General features: G+C 35.7%; 1 protein-coding gene across 1 annotated transcript in view; it reads right to left on the bottom strand.

The window, feature by feature from the left end:
* Positions 1 to 2,005: 2,005 nt before the first annotated feature.
* Positions 2,006 to 23,708, bottom strand: part of AHR (aryl hydrocarbon receptor) — a 40,049-nt gene continuing 18,346 nt past the window's right edge. The window contains exons 3-11 of the mRNA XM_081102609.1: positions 14,828 to 14,931; positions 14,401 to 14,490; positions 12,174 to 12,297; positions 11,089 to 11,219; positions 9,218 to 9,420; positions 8,392 to 8,501; positions 8,045 to 8,186; positions 5,423 to 6,626; positions 2,006 to 2,922 (exon numbers count right to left, since the gene is read on the bottom strand). Coding sequence (XP_080958735.1) covers positions 2,779 to 2,922; positions 5,423 to 6,626; positions 8,045 to 8,186; positions 8,392 to 8,501; positions 9,218 to 9,420; positions 11,089 to 11,219; positions 12,174 to 12,297; positions 14,401 to 14,490; positions 14,828 to 14,931 — 2,252 coding nt within the window. The 3' untranslated portion in view covers positions 2,006 to 2,778. The remainder of the gene's footprint in view (positions 2,923 to 5,422; positions 6,627 to 8,044; positions 8,187 to 8,391; positions 8,502 to 9,217; positions 9,421 to 11,088; positions 11,220 to 12,173; positions 12,298 to 14,400; positions 14,491 to 14,827; positions 14,932 to 23,708) is intronic.

Genomic DNA, 23,708 nt, shown 5'->3' with positions numbered 1-23,708 from the left:
AAAATACTGTTTTTCCCAGGAATTTTTCTTAAGACAATTTTTAATTACAGAATTCTTGGTGAGTGTTTAGCAGTTATAAATTTAACACCAAAGGCTTAGTGTTCCATTTGTATGTGGGAGTGTGTAGGTTGTGGACAGTATATTCTGATCTGAGCACTAAATATAACACGGGTTAGGGTTAGAATCATTCATTTCAGAAGCATTTTAAATCTTTAATGTTCCTGAAAGTGTTTTTTATATATCCAGGGGCAGAACTTTGTAAGAAATTTATTAATTACCGACAACATATCCTTCAACATTAGAGACTGCCTTTAACATAGTTATAATACTATACAATAAATACTAACATCCTTTATATGAACCAGAATTTACATTAAACAATATCAATATTTGGTGATTATTTATTACCATATATTATTACATGCAATTTTATTTAATAGTAAGGATATTATAAATCATATTTTTTTAAAAAAATGTATGCATGGCATATGTAAAGCAGTAACCTTTAGAAGGGAAGACAAAAGCCCTGAAAGCATTTAACTACAAGTTAGTAATACTGAAAAACACTACGTCTGTGCATAGTAATGATTGAAAGCTTCATAATACAGCAGAACACTGGTAGACGTTCAGGTACTGTGAGAACCACTTGTACAGGAAAAGTTCAAATCAGACGCATCCAGGTTCTTAGAAGTGGATACCATCTAAAAAGAAACCCCTCAACATAGAGTTTTCTCTTCGTTTTGGCAACTCAGCAATGCAGACAAAGATGTATTTGGTTTGGTTTAGTGTGATTTTATTCTTAGATAAGCTTTAGTTATCTTATGGAGATAAAAATATACAATATTACTTTAAAATTTTTAATTTTATAAGTGTATAACTGCTTGCCACCATAGTCACAATTTTAAAAGCCTATCTTCCACTAAACAGTACATCCAGTGACATAAAGGAAGACTAACAAAAATGCTGTAAGACTTTCAATGAAAAGTTTAAATGTAAAAATGGATTATTAATCTAGACCCTCTGGTCTAATGAGTAAATCTTTAATGACACCTCATGCTGGAAACAAAATATGAAATGTTTTAGGCAAATTTGTTGTTTTCAATACTTACATTGATTCTACAGATTCAAAATTTTGACTGATAATGCATAGACTGACATACATATTGTCTGAAGCAACTTTTATGTACATTAACTTACAAAAAAAAAAGGAAGACAAATGTATGTTAATCCTACATCTCAGCTTAAGATTCCATCATGTTTTTATATAATAGATGCAAGATCTGTCTTACACCCTTGACATCACAGTTGAATAAAAGAATGTCAGATGGTGGCACTTCTTTTAAATCACCTGAGGACAGTAGTTAGTAGGGTGATTAATTTGCCTTACTGATAATAAAGATCACTCTACCATAGAAATAACCTAATGTTTGAAATTAATAAAATTGCACGATTATTTTTTTAATACCAACTTAAATGGGTTGCATTCACTATTTGATAAAATATGTAAAACTCAACTTATTTATGTGCATATGAAATATTTTTACATGAAAAATTCAAAATATTTTACAAATAATTTTCACTATAAAGCATACAATGCACCATTCATTTCATTCATAGCAATACTTTGCACCAAACATTGCTATATTCAATCTTAACACTCCTCAAATATGAGAAAAACAAATAGTTTTCACTGTACTAATAAGTGAAATTTATAAAGTCAACATACTATTATCTTAAAAGATTACAGATGTAAAACAGTTTGTGAAAAATGTACACACATTGAAATGGGTGCTTTGCTGTAATTTACTCAATGGCCCAGAAACCAAGCTCCTGCTCTTCATTGTAGGTTGAGAAATGTGGTCACTTTAGCAGCAGATTTTCATGCCGCACCATTCAACTACCAGGGTAGAGACGTTAGCAGAGGTAAAGGGTGGTATATCCTTTTTCTGAAAACACTGTTGACATTTTAGTGCTGTTATTAATATTTACGTAATAATTAAAAAATAACCTGAAAAGACATTTTACTTAAAATTTTTTCAGTGTAAGGCACAGAGCAACATTTACAGTCTAGAAGCAACTAGATTATATAATAAATAATTATCTTTTTAATCACTATTTGTTCTTTACCTGAAGAAAATGGGTAAGTAGTGCAGTTAACACATGCCTGGATTAATAAAAATGATTGAATTTAAGAAATGCAAATACTATTTGTGTAAAATGTTATTAATTTTTTAAAAAAGCATTATTTTATATAAAATATACATCCTACAGTGTTATAGGTAGAAAAAAAACTTTGAGGCACTTACATTAACAATGAAGAAGCACCAAACCACATATTTTATGTATTTTAACATGAGATAAATGCAGAACCTAAAAATATGAGAAATAGTATACTTCTGGTAACTTTGGGTTCATAAGTTGAAAACTCAAAAGCATTTTCTTTTTATCCTGACAGAAATAATTCCAATAGAGAAAACTTTCTTATTTAAGAGTCTTAAAGTTCCTGTGAATACTTTTGCACAATTTGTGGTGCTCAGAATGTGAAATGTAGATGGTATCTCACCAGCCTGTGGCACATACTTTCTATTCGAATGATTATAGTCTATGTAATTTTGATGTTTTTAATTCCTCTTTGAAAAACATTAAAATGTGGTTTGGTAATAACAGTGGGAACAACATACATCAATGCCTCCATGTGAACTTGCTGATGTCCAACATTGACAGTTTAGTAACTGTAATCTTCCACCTTTTAAACCAAGGTAAAAATTGGGTTTGGAATTACAGGAATCTACTTGATGTCAAATCAGGGAAAGGTCCGGTTTCTGATGGATGGTGAAGGGACTGAAGTTGTGTGGTAGTCTGAGAGTTATTTATAGTATTTAACTCAGCTGGATAGATTTCATTTAAAACTCCATTTGGAAACTGAAAACAGAAATAGCAATTTATTAGAATGGATCTTTAAAGTATCTTTAATCATTAAATAAAATTAAAATGTATTTTTAAAATCTTCACCCAACATGATATTAAACTTCAAATTACTGTATTGTTGCTAAATTTTAATTCATTCAATGAAAACATACGGAGCACATATATTAGCACATTTATAACCTTTTGGTTTCTCTAATAGATGAGTAGTGTTAACTGTGTCACTTCAGATTTGGCATTCCATATATCAGGAGAGCATCTGATCAGGTGTTGCCTTCAGTTTGGATAGAAATTTGAAAGTAGGTATACAATTTGTGAGTACGTGAAACACAGAGTTTATTCTTGTATTATTTTCCATCTGAACAACTATAAACCTACTTTTGCCCCACAATGTATAGTCTCTGTAATAAGTTTACTTTGACCAGATTTCATCTCAAATTCTGGGGACCAGGGAATTTATTGAGATTACTACACTGGAACTGCAGATGACCTAAGTATTTCCTACTACTCATAAAATATTATACCATGGGTATGATATCCTAAACCAATTTCTTATTTGTACTATACTTTTAATTAATAACCTGATTCTGTAATTAGGACCACTATGATTACTGTCCTAATTTCAGAATCAAGTTATTAAAATGTTTTCTTGCCTTCTTATAATGAAATTGGTCTGGTTTTTATAATTGCTACTGGGGAAGGGGGGAGATGGACACAGAGATAGTTCTGTAGTGTTTTATAGATCACAGAGCCTTTAGACTAAATAATTAGTGAGAGTTATAGAAACTTTCAGATTAAAACCAAACCCATAATTCCTTCAAATAAAATCTACCTTTAACACTAGGCTTCAGTAATCAAAATTTTGATTACTTCAAAGATCCTTCAAAACATATATTAAATATATAGTAATAATCACATAATCTAAATCTTCAATGATGGCAACTCTGTCAAGTCTTCAAATGGAAGGTATACTATTTGCCCAGAGAATGTTGGATCTTAAATAAATTACTCTCATCAGTCTAACATGTGCCAGCAATTCTCTTTAAATGTATTATCTAGAGCAGTGCTGTTCAATGGAAATGTGAGCCACATTAAAAAGTGAAATTGTAATATATTTTCCTTAACCTAATATAGCCGAAATTCATCATTTCAATATTCTTTTTTCAAATTAAATCTCCAAAATTGGAAAATATTTTTAGTACCTCTTGTCTGGGACTAGCCACATACAGAGTGGCTACCCTGCAGAGAGGGGGAGAGATACAGGTCTACAGAATTCTAATTATTCATTAAGAAGTAGTGAAGGGATCGCTGTAGAAAACTCATGAGCTGATGCAAGCCCTGTTCAAAATGTAATATTACACAAGTAAGTTCTCTATCACTTACTCAAGAGTATATGAGTTAAGGTACCGACTAATGATTAACTTCACAGCAATGTTGTGAAATAGACTATAACTAAAGGATGTTAGGAATGAGACTAAGAAAAACCTTCACTGCCCTTTTCTATTACATAACAATGGACTTAATTTTAGTCAGGATTTTCTTCAAAACTAAACTTTTAAATACATTTTTAAATGAACTATTTTATAATGGAAAAGCATAAATGCAAACATACTTTATTCCTGGGCGGTCAGAGAGAGCAGATATAATCAGGTTAACTTTTTTTTTGAAGTGATTGTTTTTTAGTGTGCTTGCTGCTAGAAGGGTTTTGATGATACATTTAAACAGTAAAAATACAACATCAACCTCAAGTCCTGTGGTAGAAAGCTAGCTATATTGCCCCTTTAAGAACATCAGAAAAAAAAAACAATTCACCTGATGGGATAAAAGAAGGCTGTGGCAGATAAGACAGAGGGATTGCCAAAACCGGTTTGGCTCAGTGGATAGAGCGTCGGCCTGCGGACTGAAAGGTCTCAGGTTCGATTCCGGTCAAGGGCATGTACCTGGGTTGCGGGCACTTCCCCAGTGGGGGATGTGCAGGAGGCAGCTGATCGATGTTTCTAACTCTCTATCTCTCTCCCTTCCTCTCTGTAAAAAATCAATAAAATATATTAAAAAAAAAAAAAAAAAGACAGAGGGATTGCTAGAGAACCAAAGAGCCTAGGACTAAATTCCAGGGACCTTCGGAGGCAAAGGCATGCAAAGAAATATCTTTTAACTCAATTTCAACTATATCCAAAACACCAAGAAAATTAATTTTAAAAATCAAGGAAGATAAACCAAAATCTCTATTCTAAACAATATACTTGAAACTAATTTTACTGGGTAACTTAAGGACATATTCAGCCCCTGATTTCTTTCTCCTTTACAACTCAGCTAAATAGGATATACTTGCGTTCATAACATACTGGAAAAGCACTGGCTTATAAAAAAAAAGTAGTCACAGACATAATTAGAAATGTTCTGATATAAATGCTGTAGATAATCAGTCCTGACATTAAATAAACCCTTTTAGTGATTCTTCTTACATGATAAATACACCGTTTGAGAACATCCTTACCTTGGTTAAAAATGCCTGCGGGCCTGGCATGGTTGGACTGTACTGTATCTGAGCCGCATTGCTCTGCTGAGGTTCCAGCTGATATGGGTACATGGACACAGCCCCGGCATAACATGTCTGTGGAGTTACTAGGGAGGACTGTAGATTTAGTTTGTGCTTTTGGTTTTCAGGAGCTTGTAAACATGTGACAAAATCTTCTAAGTTAGAAGTAGCAGTAGGGTATGGGGACGGTTCAAAATTCCCTAGGGGAAAGTCTAACTGTGCCCCCTGGGACTGTTGTGGTAACATAGACGAATTACATGGAATAAAGTTCTGTGTATAAGGCATAGTATCAATCTCAGATTTGTAGGGAAACTCTTGATTTGTCCCAGGTAAGTCTGAAAAGACATTATACTGTTGTAGGTCTTGCTGAGGACAATTAAAAGGCACAGAGTGGTTAGAGCTCCAATTTGCAAACATGCCATTGACTTGCATATTCTTCATTTTCTGGCACAGTTGCTGCTGCTGCTCCAACTGCAGGTGCTCCTGGACCATACAGCTTGAGTTCAGTGCCCTGGACGGTTGCTGCTGGTAACCTGGACATGCCAAGGTAGACTTATTTAAAGAATCTTGGACGAACGTCAGGATTTCATCTGTTAAGTCAATGTCTCTGCTGAAGTCATTCTCACCAGAAAAGTCAGCTCTGAAAAATTCCTCATTTTGCTGCATGTGTTTAATGTCTTCAAAATCAACACCTAGGTGTTTCATAATGCTGTACAAGTCACTGTTGTTATTGTCCGGGAAGAGCCCTCCATGACCTTCAGAAAGTGTCGGGTTCATTTCCTGAGACTGATCGATTTGCTCATGTTCCAGGATATCACTTCCCACTGGTGCAATACTGTCCTGCCACTTACTGCATTTGTCCATAGATTCGTTTAAAAAAATTCTTTCGAAAGGATCACTATTTGAAGCAGGACAGAGATAAATAGACTCATCTTGTTGCATAATGGCACTAAAGAGAGAACTGGGATGGGGAGAATCCTTACTGAGAGTTGCCTGGGTAGCAGAATCTTTTCCACTAGCAACATTTTTAGTCCTTACTGGTAAGGGATCCATCATGGGAGGAAAGGGGTTGGTTGTCTCGTACAACACAGCTTCTCCAGTGGCAAACATAAAAGGCAACTTCATATTTCGTTTTTTTAGATGCTCTGTTCCTTCTTCATCTCTAAAATTACAAAAACAGCAAGGAAAATACATTGTAATTGACAGTAGGGAAAAATACTTTTTATTTGACATGCGTTTTTCTGTGCCATAAAATTGTTCTTTGGAAAAATTTAAATGATTTAGAATTTGTCCCAAAAAACAGTATAGTCATTAGAACAAAGATCCCAATATAAACACAAACTGCAAGAATTTGGGAATATGAGTGGGGGAGATATCTCTAAATAAAACACAAGTCAGAAGCTATAAAGGAAAAGATTAGCATAATTCACAATATGAAAATTATGTGTGTATACATCATTTAAAACATCAAATCAAGGAATAGTCTTAATAAGATGTACAAGATCCAATGAGATAAAGACATAGGTAAATATTACATAACAATGTTCTCTTAAGTATATGTACATACATACACCGTGTTCATGAGTTGGAATATTAAGTATTATAAAAATGTTAATTATCTCAAAATGAGCTATAGTTTCAGTGTAATCCCAAATACAGGTTTAGGATTACACTGTAATCCCTTTAGATTTTCTGTTGGGAACTGACAATTATTTCTAAAAGTATATGAAAATATAAAGTGGTCAAGAAGAGCCAAGGCAATCTTGAAGGAGAACAAAAAATCCTAAACAAGCAAAATGGAAGGCATACACTTAGATATCAAATGTGCTTTGATTGCAAAAGTAAACAACCACAAACACATCATCTGATCAAAATGCAGTGCAGTAGAGGAAAGATGGCATTTTCAATAAATGTTACTGATCAGCTGAACATGAATATCCAGCTTTTAAATAGTAGACAAGCTTTCATTTTAATCCTAAAATGCACCCTAATCCATTAATATACTCACCAGGGATGATTTGGGAGGTTTATGATTCCCCTGCAAAAATTACCTACTACAACCTAAAATATAAACATAAAACTTTGTGGCACTGTAAATTATGGCTGGAGGCATTGCTTCATAAATATTGTGGGGCTTTAATAGATGTAAAAAGGAAAAAAATGACCTTGATTTATCTCAAGCCACCTACCAAAATCACTTCTCTAGAGAAAATTTACAATGCACATACTTGACAAAATACTCATTTCCAGAATATGTAAGAAACCTCAAAATCAATGCTTGCTTAGAAAACCTATGTTAAGCAAAGCAATGATGTATTTACTTTACAGACGGCACTAGACTTTCATCTTTCCTGCATATACCCAAGATAAAACCCTGAAGTGTTCTTTCTTCTCCTCCATAGATCTACATATTTAGTTGTTCAGTAAAGTTTGTCAATTCTATCTTAATGTTCTTCACCTATGCCTTCTCCGTTCATTATTCTTTTTATTTGCAGTTTATTTACGTTCAGAAGTTTTTAAGCAGGACTGTTTAAAGTGTTACTAACAATGACAGCAAGCATTCTACGTCTTTGTGCTTACGTTAGAGGCCTCTGAGTTGCAATGATGTAATCCGGTCTTCCATTTTTATAAACCAAGCGGGCGTTAGACTGGATCCAGGTCCATCGGTTGCCTTTGGTAAGAAGCCTGAACACTATCATGCCACTCTCTCCCGTCTTAATCACTAAAATAAAAATTAAAAAATTATCAAACCCAAATTTGACATATTTGTCACCAAAGATAAACTACTATATATTCGTGTGGCAGCTGCAGAGCAGTTAATCATAAAGGTATGATATTGAGTAGACAAATATTCAAACGTTTTCCTGAAACATGCACTAGGGTATATGCCCTTTTTATGAACATGCTCACAAGGAACTGCAACTTACTCCGCATGTGGTACTCAGCGCAGTAGAGCATATCGGCCGCATGAAGAAACTGATACCCTGACCCTTTCATGCACAGCTCTGCTTCAGTATAGCCCAAAACCAGCCTTCCTCTGTTAAAAAGATAAAGGAACAAAGTTGAAATGACGTTGTTACTTCATTCACGTTAAATGCTATCAGCTATATGCTATTTGCTGCAATAGGTTTGACTTGACACTCAGAATTTTAAATTAGCAGGTGGAAATCTATGTAACGGCTCTCTTTTGCTTATGGCCTCAAATTTCAGTTTTAGACCGTTTTCTTCTCCTGAATAAAGGCCATAAAAAAGTTAAAGATAAATCTAACAGAGCAGATTATATAGGAAAACAAAACCTTTAGTAAAAATCTAGAATGTTTGTACTCCATTTTTAAGGGGCAGGTTTTTCAAACATCTCTGTATTTCCATATTTGAAAAGAGAAAGGCAATGACATGGAGTATGATATTAGGCATTCATATATCAAAACATAATTCTCTGAAAGTTACTAAACTTCCAGGGCTAAAATTCAAATAAAGTTTGTACAATTTAAAATGTAAAATAAACTAACAATCATCATGGTTATGACATAGAAATTGGGGAAGGTGGTATAAAAAAAATTATAGAGTAAGATGATTTGATGAACCTGAAATTATTTTAAAAGGAAGATGATACTGAAAAAGTATGAAATAACAGCTACTATAATAATGTACAATATTATAATCTGCACTATATGTTTTACATTCCATAAGAGACTTGCTGCATTGTACAATATATACATCTAATAAAATCAAAACTGGAAAAGTTTTACTTACTTAGCATCACAACCAGTAGGTGTAAAGTCTAGTTTGTGTTTTGTTCTGAAGATGAAGTTTTTGGTTCTGATTTCAAGTATGGAGGGCGGCTGAAGTGGAGTAGCTATAGCAAACAAGGCTAACTGGGGGGGAAGCACCGAACCATCTTTCCCTTTCTTGTTCTGGCCGTGCAGGTACTTTAACCTCCCTTGGAAATTCATTGCCTTAAAAACACAAAAGATAGCTCATTAAAATTAACAGTTTAAAATCATTCCTTTTGAAAAGCCTCAGTCCTGGCCACATCTAAGGTTCCTAAAGCTGACAACTGCTACATTCTTTTATTCCTTTCTCCACAGGAAAACAATCCCAAAGTAGTATGAGACTGTTCTGAAGGGACAGAGAGATGAAGCACTCCTGGCTTTTTACTGGTCACAACAAGAACACCTGTATCATTTTCTAAGTGTGCAAGTGTCCCATCACTGACACCTAGCACAGCTCCTTGTACACCGTGCCCTCAATATATATTTCCTGACTGAATAAATGGTGATCAAGTACATGCTAATTTTCAAACACACATGAACTATATTCCACAGCTCACAGTATATTTCATAGCACATGGGAATCTTTCATATAAAGATAAAATACAGTTTTATTAAAACATTAAAATGACTCATGTAATCACAAAGAATGCAGAGTTCTATCAGAGTAAAGATAGAGAATAATTGTAGGAGACAGAAGAAGCAAAGGCAATTGAAGCAGGAGCATGATCAAGTTAGTTGTTTAAAACAGTAATAACCAGGCCAAGGAATAATTCTAATATCAGTATGACAACAGCACAAGAAAGAAAAGACCCAATGACACTCATACTCCATCTCAGAAAATACATACTAATTGATCATCACTACTACAAAAACTATCCCAAAACAATTCTAACTCTGGGTCAGCAACATTATGACATAAACACAAAAATCACTGTTTGCTAATGTTTAAGATTTGATTGTTTCAAATTCCTGATATTTCACAAACGTAATACACACTATACCTTGTAGTCTCTTTCTCCCGTGCTGGTGGGGTGTACTATATGTTCTGGGGGGGTACACTTTGGGATAGCTATGCTGCCCTTTATTTTCTAAATAAAAAACAGGGCAAGTTTTGACACCGATTTGCATGCCTCTTTCATGTGTCATAGGCAGCCTAGGAAGCCAAATTATTGCAATTTGATGAAGAGCTCTAAGATGAATGGAACTAGACCTTCTAACAAAGGGTTCAATGATCCTCTCCACTGAGGCTACAGCATAATATGTACCTTTGGTAAAGGCTCTGAAAAGTCCTGCAGTAAGAAAACCCATTTAAAATTTAAGAACTGTCTCCCAAACTTATTTGGGCACTTTCTCTTCTGGAGTGTCTCAGTATCCTGCCCAAACTGCTCTGTAATTATCCTACCCAGGTATTCAGACCACGCAACAGCATCATACCACACGATGATTCTGCAATCATGAATGTACAACCACTTTTCAACATGGCAGTTATCTTAGGCATGTGGAAAAGGCCAGAGTAATTTCTGTCTAGAAGGCATTATATCCAAAGGGAGTAAGCATTATGCTATTAAAGAAGAGCTACATAGTTCTTCATCATATACCTAAAAAGTCCTAAAAGAAGGCAAAAGACAAGCTTCTAGGTTATTTCCCTTAATCTGTGAGGTTTTGGAGTTATAGAAAAAGATTCAAAAATCACAAATAATGATATTTTAAAAGTGGTTTTTCTTAATTATTTGATGAAATAGATTTTTAAAGCCAAACTCAAATATAACCAAAGAATATCTGTTTCACTTAAACTATTTTATTTATATAACTTAGTAGTAAATGACAGGGCCGTAAGATTTTGCACCTTACCAGAAAACCAGACGAATTATCCAGCAGACACCGCAGTCGGCATATGAAGCACCTCTCCATAAATGAAGAGTTTTCTGGAGGAAGCTGGTCTGGGTCATAGTAGACTGCTGGCTGGAGGAGGCCATTTGCCTCTGGAGAAATAACAGCAACACAAATTTATTTTCCACTTTGCTGTAAAATTAAGTGTTTAGATACTTGAAATTTATGTTAATTTCTAAATTGGAGTCTGTACAAGAAGATAATCATTTTCAGAAAAGGAGCTAATGAAACGAAACTAAAATTTACTGAATATCACTTTTATCTCACAGAACTTTACTCAGTTTTTTAAAATTTCTACTGACCAATTACTGCTAAGTTTCCCCACTTTCAATGCCATTTTATTTTCTTTTTTAACACTTCCACAAACTTCTGGAAACACTGCTTGCATTGAGAAAAGGTTTTTTTTGTGTTTTTTTAATACTTGGATATGCTAGTTTGCTTTTTTCTTAATTGTGTGCCTTTTAAAACAAAGAACATTTTACACACACTCCAGAATCGAGCTTGTACATTCCTTCCCATCTTTCACAACAGTATGAGTAATTTCATAAAATGCATTACTGAGTATGGCAACACTTTCCCACTTGATGGTCATCAATGGCTGCCATAATATTCCTTAGATATATTCATTTTTATTAATAGCAAATAAAAATCATTACAAATAAACAAAATAATAAAATCATTCACTTTTTTTTAATAGAAAAAGAACATTCCTTAGCTCACCAGCCTCTCTGTGAACTACAGGTACAGACACATGGCTTTCCACTACTTTCCTACCCTCACCAAGGAGTTCTTTGGCCCTTAGGTTCTCTGCCTCTTTTCATAGCATTATATTAAAAACACCAAAGCTACCTTTTTAAAATTTTACTTATTTATTTTAGAGAGAGAGGGAGGGACACGGATTTGTTGTTCTACTTATTTATGAATTCCTTGGTTTCTTGTATGTGTCCTGACTGGGAATCAAACCTGCAACTCTGGCGTATTGGGATGGCACTCTAATCACTGAGATACCCAGTCAAGGTCCAAAGTATTTTTATAAACATTCTTACCATCAATTCTTTGTCCAGAGTCTGTACATTGTGAGGGGTTTAATGCCCAGTGTAGCTGACGTTGAAATTCAGCTCGGTCTTCAGTATGGATAAGTTCATACACACTCTGATGTATGACATCAGACTAAGGAAAAAAATACAAAGAAATAAAATAATAGTACCGATTTAAGAAATAAATATGACATACTAAAGTAATTTCAGAACCTAGCTAGATTAGTGATGAATAAAGCAAATGGCTTGCAAAGCTCTCCAGTTACCCAAGACAGGAAAAGCTAGAAAGAAAATAGCTCTGCAATGGATAAGCCAGAAGTTATTTGCCACATACATGTTTTTCAGTCAAGGAAGTCACTTCTTCATTCCTTAACTACAACATATTACATTCTGCTTATTTTTATCCCCTTTTGATCTTCTAAGTCCTACATTTTTCACAAAACCTTATGGAAATATCCAGTTGTCCCTGACTTCTCTAAACCGAATAGTACTCATTATGTATTTTCTTCGTTTTCTAACAGTTTTCTATAGACTGAATTACTCTAAGTAGACTCCATAAGAGTAAGGGATATGCCTTTACCAGGGTAGAATTCTTCTTCCACCACTTGCCTCTCAGCATGGATTCCAGTGATGAGCCCTTAATCCTTAAACCAGTATTTTTCTTTTTTTTAAACTGCAACTCATGGTACTGAATACATTTTCCATCCATCACATATGTACATATAGACACATGGAAGTTTCACAAAACACTCTGTGTGATAACACTGTGTATTCTATTTTATGCCATACTAAGCAACTAAAAAGAATGGTTCATAGTGAATCACTCTATCAATATCATTGCCCACTAAGGAGTGACAACGTGCAGTTCAATGGTGCCTAAGCCACCACCCATGTCAGACAGGAACATCTAGGCTAACGTAAACAGAGAGGAAAAAAATAGAGTGGGAAATAGCTAATCTCTTTATTTCATGATGGATAGGAATTACATTATCAAATAATTAAGATAACTAGGTAATTAAGTTTCAAATAGGCCTTTCCACAGACATCAATGTATTTTCTTCATAATTTAAGAAGTCTGAAAGAAATTCTAAGGCTGGGTCAGCAAAATTATCTTCAGGAATATCTTCAGAAATTGTGGTAACAACTAGTTTCCATTATTTTAGCTCTCTAGAGAAATCTCCCTATGAACTTGACGTTGTAGCATTAAGCCATCTCTATGATAGCCATTACACAATTGCCAGAGTTATCATCTGAAACACAGATTGGAGTATACACATTCCCTTTAACACAAACCTTTAGTGGCTTCCATTGTGTACAGAGCACAGATTAATCTTCAGTTTATATACTAGTGTGAACAGTGCTTCTCAAACCAGCAGTCAACATCACCTGTGAGCTTGCTAGAAATACAAATGCATGGGCCTCGCCTTCATCTACTGAATCAGAATACTGGGGGGTTTGAGGCCTAAAGATTTTATAAAATTTTATCAAGTTCTTCAGGTGAATCTTATGCAGGTTAGAATTTAGGAACTATTAATACATAAGTATACCTAGCATTCAACTGTGCTCAAATCACATCTCATATTCTTTTCCCTCAAATATATCAAACACCTTACTCACCAGTCCACTTATTCACTATTCATTCAATAACATAAAATAAACCAGACACATTCACCTCTTTGAAGGACTTCCAGTCGACAGCTATAGTACTTCTGTCTTTTCCTCCCTGGGTTCCCTCCACAACTGTCAACCCATCTGAATCCTACACTTTCTTTAAGTTAGCTTAAATACCATTACCTTCAGGAAAGCTTCCATAATCCCCATAAATCAGAATTAAAGGTATAAGCCATGGTATTTTGCTTGTACCGTTACATATTACCTCCTCCATTTCATAGTTGCCCTATGTCCTCCAGTGGATATCCATACTAATTAGATAGCAAATATCCTCTTGCCTGCCCCATTCAAACCCTGTCTGCCCCTTACCTGAATGTTTCTTTTATATAAGAGTTCCTTCTTAAGTGAAAGGAGAAACATAATATCCATAAATTCCATAAACTTTAAGAAAATCATAATGTAGTAAATTATTAATAGTATCAAATATATTAGCTGAAAATATATAATTTTTATCCTATAGCACATTTTATTTGATATTTTATATATAGCAATTATCAATTGTGTCCCTAAAGTATAAAATACATAAAAAGTACAATTTTTTTAATGACCTGAGATAAATATTTACCTGCTGAAATCCCAGATAATCTTGTATAGTAGAAGAAGCATAAAAGACCAAGGCATCTGTAGTGACAACCAACACAAAGCCATTCAGAGCCTACCGAGAAAAAAGTTATAAAATCAGTAATGTGACTAATATTGTCACTCATAAATACTGACTTCAACTAAGGCTGTTACTTTTATTGCTAAAAACTCTTCTCTTTAAAATGGCTAAAATGATTACAAATCTCACACACACACACACACACACTCACAGACACCACATATCTGGGGAATGGAGCACTGCTTGCTGCTGCAGTGCAAATGGAAGTGGAATGCGATGCTGGGTGACTTCTAACTCAAAATGAACTGGAAATAATTAAACAACCCATGAATGGATTCTCCATTTGCAACTGTCATCCTAATTATAAGGAACTATATTTATTAAAATTTACCTGCAATAAGAATTCTCCTTCATTAAAGTTCAGGCCTTCCCCAAATTTTGTTCTACAGTTATCCTGGATTCCATTTCTGTCAGTTGGGGAGGATTTTAATGCAACTATGGAAAAACAATGATACAGTCAGTAGTTTTACAAATAAGTGGTTTCCAAGGGCTCTGAGGGAAAACCTCTATACACTAAACCAAACCGAACAAAACACACACAAAAGGAAATACTGGTGTGTACTGTAATGACAGTAAATAATCCTTTGCCAATGGTTGATTTCCAACTCAGATGACAGATTCTTAAAAATAATTTTTGATGGATTCCCTATATAATTTTTGGAATATAACTTAGGAGTTTCAAAGAATTGCATGGTGCAGCTATAAATACTCCTCCCATTCCCATATACTTATGAGAATAAGGCTCATCAGAACATAACCTATAAAAATGATTTTAATACCTACAAATAATATTCTAAACATCAACAAACTAGTGGTGGTAAAGAGAAAGAATCAACCATCCACCTAATCAAGAAATATATTTCCATTAAGTTTAGAAGGTCTTGACTGGATTGGGGGTAAAAAACTGTCAGTATTATTACGGGGTGCATTTTAAATCTATAAATCAACTCATGAAGAATTATCATATTTATGATGTTGAATCATTCTATCCAAGAACATGTATGTTTTTCCATTGGCTCAAGTCTATATTCTTTATCCCACTAGAGTGTATTAAAGTCATCCACAATAAAGATTCGCACATTAATTTTTTGTGTTTAATCCTAAGTATCAGACATTTGTAAAATGGCTTCTCCTTCATTACTATCTTCTAACTACTTGTGAATAATACAGGGTGTCCCCCAAAAATGTACACACGCTTTTTTCCGATAGCTCAGTTGATGTTTGTTTCTTTTTATATTTAACCCATGGTGTTAATAATTACTCAAAGTGTATATACATTTTTGGGGAGACCCTATATATATATGAAAGGAAGGCTGATGGCATGGTGGGATGCTTACTACTAGCAGTGGCATACTGTAATGTTTTTTCTCATTTTCCCCCCTCCCATCTCTCTTTCTCATGGTGTGTGTGCACACACATGCATGTGTGTATTTGTAGTCTGGGAGGCAACAGCTGAACAGAAATAATAACTACTATTTACCTATTTAGAATTTTTCCAAGCACTCTCAAATATTATCTTACTTAGAAGCATGTGAATGTTGGTGTCTGACATAATTAAGTTCACATCTTAGCTCTGCCACTTAACATGTGAGCTCTTGCAGCCTGTCTCCTAATATGTGAAGTGATAACTGAAATAAACCAACCAACCATCCTGCAGGACTGCTGTGAAGAATAATGAGAGCATGTAAGGGAAGTTCCTGGCATATGTTCAATAAATGGAAGCTTTAATGATTAGCTCCATTTCCAGAGCTTATGGACTGACTAGTTACAAAGTATAACCATTTAGATGCAGCCACAATATCTTTCCATTTTTCTATGCTCTTTTAACCTGTGATATTTAAATAAGAAACCATTAAACAAAACTGAATCTGACTTTACTTTTAAGACTTCTGATTTCAGTAGACTTATGTGACAAAGATAATGAGGCTTGGTGAAAAACTAGAGACTTACTATTAACCAGCTTTTCTCTAGGTCTGAGCAAAGCATCCTATGTAATAAAAGCGTAATATGCTAAGTGTCCAACTGAGTGTCGGACCACTGGACCCATAGCTATGACGTGCAATGACCACTAGGGGGCAGACGCTCCAATAGGCAGGTTAGCTTGCTGCTGGGGTCTGGCCAATCAGGACTGAGTGGCCACTCAGAACTGAGCAAGAGGGCCAAACACGCCCTGGAGCCCTCCCGCGGTCTCTCCATGGCCGGTGGCCCCCATCAGGACTGGGCAAGACCGCGCCTGATCGCCGGCCAGGCCGAGGGCCCCACCCATGCACACATTCGTGCACCGGGGCACTAGTCATATAAAACCGTTTCTTGCTTGAAGTATATGTTCTGATAAATCATCAAGCGCATGTGTCACACTGGAATCTCATGCCAAGTTCTTGCCTTTGCAGAACCTGAAACATATCTCTTTGAAAGAAGAGGCCAAAAGTTTGGCCTCTGCATATAACAACTGCAAAAGGCCAGAGAACAGATTTCCTTAGGCCAAAAAAATACTTTGAGGTAAATTAATTGATCTAACAGTTAATCAAGACCAAAGGAAATGCTTAATCTCTTCTCATTGAAAAGACTTTTTCTCTTTTTGTATTCTGTAAGTTTTGTTATTGCTGTTTGCTTTCTAATGGCCAAATTTGCTTAAATGCATTAAAAACCTCATGATGTCAGGGTTAACTCCACTTCTTTTCCAAAATTTCCAGTATGTGGCACAATTTAAGAGTTATACCAAATATTAGTAAGTTTTCTATTAAAATGATATAAAAATGTACATACAAAACTAAAACTTTTACATTAGGAAATAATCTTGAAAATTGACACACTTAAACTCTCTAAATTACCTTAGTAGGGATCTTTTAAAATTAATTTTTAATCAATAGAATTGATGTTAGTTCCAACTAGAGTTATTGGACCACTGAGAAGATGAATAAGAAATGAAAGAAACTATTCATCTCAAAGTAATTTACAATGTGTTTTTGGCCTTGTATTGGGGATATTAGCCAATGTAATTAGACATTAGACAGACTGCCTTTAAGTAGGGAATCTAAGCTATGGAAATAAAGAACTAGAAAAGAATGTCAAAAATATTAAGCACCAAATGAGATTTAATTAAAGTATTACAGGAACTTGAGACAGAAAAGAAGAGACTTGTTCTAAACAGCAGCGCCTACCATTCTAAATGTTGGCAGGATATTTTAATATGTATTACTACTGCATAAGTAGGAAAAGTGACAAGTACGTTTTGGGGAAGGATCACTGGAGGGCACTTGGAAAAACAAACAAATGTTTCTGTTGCTCTCATATTCAAGGTTAATAATCAATAAAGGATTTAAGTAAATATTTTGCAAAGCTGAGTCCAGGAAGGGTGAACTCCCTTTCCATTGTCATTTAAAATGTGATGTTTTAGAAAACTTATTTTATGTCCTGGCCTTTCAACTCCAGCTATGTAATTTATGCCTTCCATGAAGTTTGATCTCTCAGATATCATACCTACTACCTCTCCCTTCTTAAAATTACTAGAAGCTATAGTAATACTACTCACTTTCACATCCATTTCATGCCTTGATTAGAAAGCAACAGAAGAGTCAGAAAGTGACCTAGGGGACTGTCATCAGTGCCTCTTCCTAGCATCTGAGTGGCCTTGAGTAATTTCCTCAGTAGTAATATACCTACTGAGCACACATTGTATGTCAAGCCGTTTGCATGTGTATTATATCTTATTTAATGTTCATAATAGTCCTATGAGACTGGACGTTCTTGACCTTTCAATATATTCGGAAACTGAGATTTATGGAGGTTAAGAACCATTTCCAAGGTCATAGAGCTCTAAGTGGCAGAGCCTGGATTAGAGGTCTCCTGACCCTGAATGTGTGTGCTATTATTAACCACTTACCACACGTCTCCCTCTGCTAACTCCCTTCGACCTTTAGTTTCCTCATCTTTAAATGAGGACAGTGATAGATCTGGAGACAAATTCTTGTGAAGGCTAAAATAACATGTGGAGTACCTGGGTGATAAGACCTGGAATCTATAACTCACAGCTATATGCTGCGTTTACACACCCTCAAACCATTATGGAAAGCTAACACTAGTGCACACCAAGAATAGGGGAGTATTTTCTCATCGCTAAGCAGAGTGTATTAAGGAGTATCCAGTAGGACTTCTGTGATACCCACAATGTTATCTACAATGAAGATTTGAAAGTACTACAAAACAGTAAATTGTTATAAAAACTATATGCCTAGTCAGATGCATAAGGACTCTTTAACATCATACCATGGGAATTAAATACACGATAGTTAATAGAAAGAAAATGTAATCTCTTACAAAAAGCCACCAGCTGATTCTGCTACTTGGGGAGCATTTGTGTACTAAGCAGACATTTGTTAAAATCCCATCTGTGGGATTACCACACCTTCCGAAGTGTGCAGATGTGACATTGAACATTCAGTGGAATCTTATCTAATAAAAGAGAAACATGCAAATTGACCATACCTCCACTACACTCACAAGTCATGCACACAAGCCATGCCCACAAGCCAATTAGAGCGGCTATAGGTAAATTAACCCAACCAAGATGGCGGCCAGCAGCCATGGAGCTTGGAGCAAGCAGGAGGCTTGGTTGCCCTGGCGATGGAGGAAGACAAGCTTCCCGCCTGCCCTGGCCAGCTGTGGGCTCTGCTCAAGGCAACAAAGTATCAATTATAGAAGATAAATAAGTCCCAGATAACTGCTTCTAGCCAGCCTCCACTGGGAGCGTGGGTGGCTGGAGGCTGTGGCCAGCCTGCAAACAGCCATCAGCCCCTCACCCAGGATGGCCACACCCTCATGGGGTAAGAGTCCCTGATGGGGGGCTTGGCCAGCCTGAAAACAGCCATCAGCCCCTCACCCAGGCTGGCCAGGCACCCCAGCGGGGACTCCCACCCTGAAGGGTCTGTGGCCAGCCTGCAAAGAGCCATCAGCCACTCACTCAGGCTGGCCAGGCACCCCAGCAAGACTCCCCCCTCCCTGAAGGGGGGTGTGGCCAGCCTGAAAATGGCCCTCAGCTCCTCACCCAGGCTGGGCAGGCACCCCAGCGAGACCCCCACCCTGATCCGGGACACCCTTCAGGGCAAATCAACCGGCCCCCACCCATGCACCAGGCCTCTATCCTATATAATAAAAGGGTAATATGCAAATTGACCCTAACAGCAGAAAGACTGGGAATGACTGGTCACTATGACACACACTGACCACCAGGGGGCAGATGCTCAATGCAGGAGCTGCCCCCTGCTGGTCAGTGTGCTCCCACCACAGGGGGAGCTCTGATCAGCCACAAGCCAGGCTGACGGCTGCCAGTACAGTGGTGATGGCGGGAGCCTCTCCTGCCTCCTCAGCAGTGCTAAGGATATCCAACTACAGCTTAGGCCTGCTCCCCGCTGACAAGTGGACATGCCCCAAGGGCTCCCAGGCTGCAAGAGGGATGTCTGACTTGTTAGCTTAGGCCCAATCCCCCAGGGAGCGGGCCTAAGCCAGCAGGTGGACATCCCCCGAGGGGTCTCAGACTGTGTGAGGACACAGCCCAGGCTAAGGGATGACCGCCGAGTGCACAAAGTTTTGTGCACCGGGCCTCTAGTATCAAGATAATAAACTAAAATTATTTCAACTATTTCTTCACTGAAAGATCAATGAAGTACAAGTAAGACTTTAATTGATGATGGGATTTAAGTGTAAATATATTAAGCTTATCAAATTGTCCCATTACAGACAGATTCAAGTCTTATTCCCACATGCATTTAACCATATTCATATTTCCTAGTACGGCACTTTTCTTCCTTATACATCTAAGCTCAGATTTCCATTTCTCCCTACTAGCCAAGTATTTCCTCTCCAGAAAACACGCTCTGAATTGTTAGAGAAATTCAAGAGGAAGAAATATTGGCATGTGGTAAACTATATTTTGTATTTTGTTACTATAGTTTGCATTTAAACAGAATGAGGACATGATGTCTTGCCAGGGAAAATCATAAGCCTTTTAAATATCTAATTGTTGCTATAAATTCAATTTATTTTATAATAATATTTATCATCTCCTTTATTACTTCTGGAAGGAAAAGTTAAATTCCATTCCCACATTGATATAAGCATTAACGAGAGCAAAGCTATCACTTATAAAATTCAACTACATAAACTTTTATAAATTAGGTAGGGTTAACAAAAAGGAAAACATATTTGGTTTAGCAAGCATACTATAACCATACTTTCCACCCTTACCAAAGCAAACTATGTCACTTGTCCCTGAACAAAGTGTCTAGAGTGTGTGTGACACTTCTGAAACACAGAGGGGGTGATAAATTATTACGTATTATATCAAAAAGGCTGAAAAATATAAAATTAAAATACAAAATTAATTCCACAAAGGCATTCTCAGATTATATTAATATCAGGTCCATATGTCTCTACCTATATTCAACAACAACAAAGTTCTCCATTTAAGAAAGTAAAATATCATTATTCTGCAAAAATTCTTTATCATTGGTATAACAATTTTAATTGTAGCATATCCTTCACAAATCTCTTATTTTTAGGACAAATCCACTACCAACTCAAAACATCAGGCAGGCAAGCAGTTTTACTGTCCTGAGAGGACGAAGACAACGTGGACCATCAAGGTTAAAGGTCTTATCTAAAGCCACAAGATTAGTGAACTGAATTCCCTGCATGTCTCCTGCCTGCTGGTGCTTTGGTTACATAACACTCTCCCTGTACCACGCTGAGATAAAGAGAGGGAATGCTGGCTTCATAACACACAGGTTAGATATCTGAAACTGGACACTGTCAAGAATCCAGCTGACACTGAAATATTATCTAAAACTGACCATAAAAGGCACCCCCACATCATGTGGGCAAATTGAAGGCTAGAAGAAACAGAAAGGATTCAATACAGGTTGAGTTGAGCCAATTTGACTGCTTACCACCCAATGCTGACACCTGAATGGTTTGACGGCTTCTATGGACAACCAAGAACCAGAAGTTACTTTCTCTAGTATTATTTTTCTGTATGGACTTCAATTTCATTTTTGTTTACACTTTCATGTGCTGTTTTCTCTTTGGCCCTCTAATTTAAGAACTTGAAACATCAAATGAAAGCAACTTTAAGTGAACTCATTATCACCTTACCATGGTTTCATATTCCACACACACACAAATTTGCTTTCCTCTACCTCTGCCCATCATTAAGACATTTCATCTTTGGTATTATTCCTCTTATTCTGTATACTTTCCCTTGGAAATTTTTATAAGCTTCCACGGTTTAAAATACTAGTCCACTATATTATAATGACTCCAAAATCTAAATCTCAGCCATGAACAAATAAATGAATTTGAGCTGCTGATTAAAACAGGTTGATCAAAAAGTGAAAAATCTGTAAGAGCAGGATTTAAAAATAACATATAAAAAGATAAGTAAATAAAAATTAGTCGTGTGTGTCATTACAGGCCTTAAAGTGATTGTTATAGGAACACAGTTTCTAAAACACTGTAATGTGAAGATGTAATTTTCCATTAACCAGGTCACAAAGCATCACAAAAAATCAAGTGATTTAACTACAGACATTTAAAACGTGTATTTGGGAAAAAATAAAAACAAAAAATCGCCTAAAGTTCGCTGGCTTTTAATATTACCCCCCCTTTCCCCCCAAAATAAGGATAAAGGATAAATTTATGACCAACTGGACCTTTCATGGCCAAGCAATTAAGGATCCTAGATTCATAATACACTTGGTAACAATCAAAGAGAAAACCCATTAAAGTAATAAATTTAAAAGACAGGAAAGAAGCAAAACATGTAATAAAGGATGTAATGAGTTTGAATTACAGTTTAAATCTTTGATATATATTTGTCACTGTTTGGTTTTTTAAAAATGTGTCAAAGCAAACAAAAACACTCAGAGATGAAAGTAACCTATAGAAAATCATAAAATATTGAACTTATTCATAAAATCTAATGAACTTCACACTTTAAGTGAGAATATGGGATGAAAAAGATTATATTCCTGATCCAAAGAGTTTATATTATTAAGTGTAAGAGCCAAGATTTGAATACCACCTTAACCTGACTCCATATAAATGCTATTCTTTTTATTCATCCATGTTTCAATTTACATGAATTTGATTATATAAAGTTCATAAATTAAAATCCAAAAGAATCTCTAAATTTTATCATTTTAGTTACTAAAGGTGTCACAAATAGTATACAGTTTCATATGTACAATGTGAATTCTGGGGGAAAAATACATAGCTGAATTACAATGTAAGAAGGCTAATGCCATGGGTAAATGAAACTGAACACTATTTGGTGATTTCAAATGTGTTGATCTTTTAAGCAAACAAACCCACTTTGAACATTTCTAGAATTAGAAGAATACGAGGTATAACTTCCAGTTATAAAATAAGTAAGTTATGGAGACTGTAATGCACTGTATAGGGAATATAGTCAATAATACAGTAATCACTTTGTACAGTGACAGATACAAACCCATTTAACTTTATAAAATAACCCTTAAACGGCTTTTTACTTCATTCATTTTTACTGCTTGTTCAAGCTCATTCTTGGCATATATACATGCATATATATTTGTTTTTCAAGATAATGTTCTTGTTACAGATACCAGAACAGGACTGAAATCCAGGGAAACATGCAAGCGAAAGATGAATAAACACAATAGCTCTGTTTTAAAAACCCAACGAACCGAAATGAACTGTTAAAGCACCTACCAAAGGAAGAATGAGAGAGCTCAAATAATTTTTAATTTAAAATAAAGTCAACAAAGCCCCACAGGAAACAGTGAAGTTGAATAAATGTTAGATCACGTAATGTTAACTGTTCTCACCCTCTCCTTACACAGCATTTTAGACTTAATGAGATTTAAAATATTCCAGTATGCAAATGATACACTTTATAAAATGGTGATTATTTTAATGATTCGAGACTCAGATTTTCCCCTACATTACCTAGTTTACAAAATAAGCAGAAAGCTATTCCCTGTGACATTTGCAAATGCAAGATTCTGGAATTAGAAACTCAGATCCCTAAACTTACTTTTGTCAGATTTAATGTAACTTGCACAAAAGCATCTTTCTGTGTCTTGTGGAAAGGAAAACGGTTCCCTTTCCACAAAGTAAGTTTATTCATCTCGCTCTTTAAAGGGTCATACGAAATAACCCATGACTCAGACAGCATG

This window comes from Myotis nattereri, assembly GCF_964212035.1.
Source record: "Myotis nattereri genome assembly, chromosome: 11".
In the NCBI taxonomy this organism is placed as follows: domain Eukaryota; kingdom Metazoa; phylum Chordata; class Mammalia; order Chiroptera; family Vespertilionidae; genus Myotis; species Myotis nattereri.
This window is presented reverse-complemented; position numbering and strand designations above follow the sequence as displayed.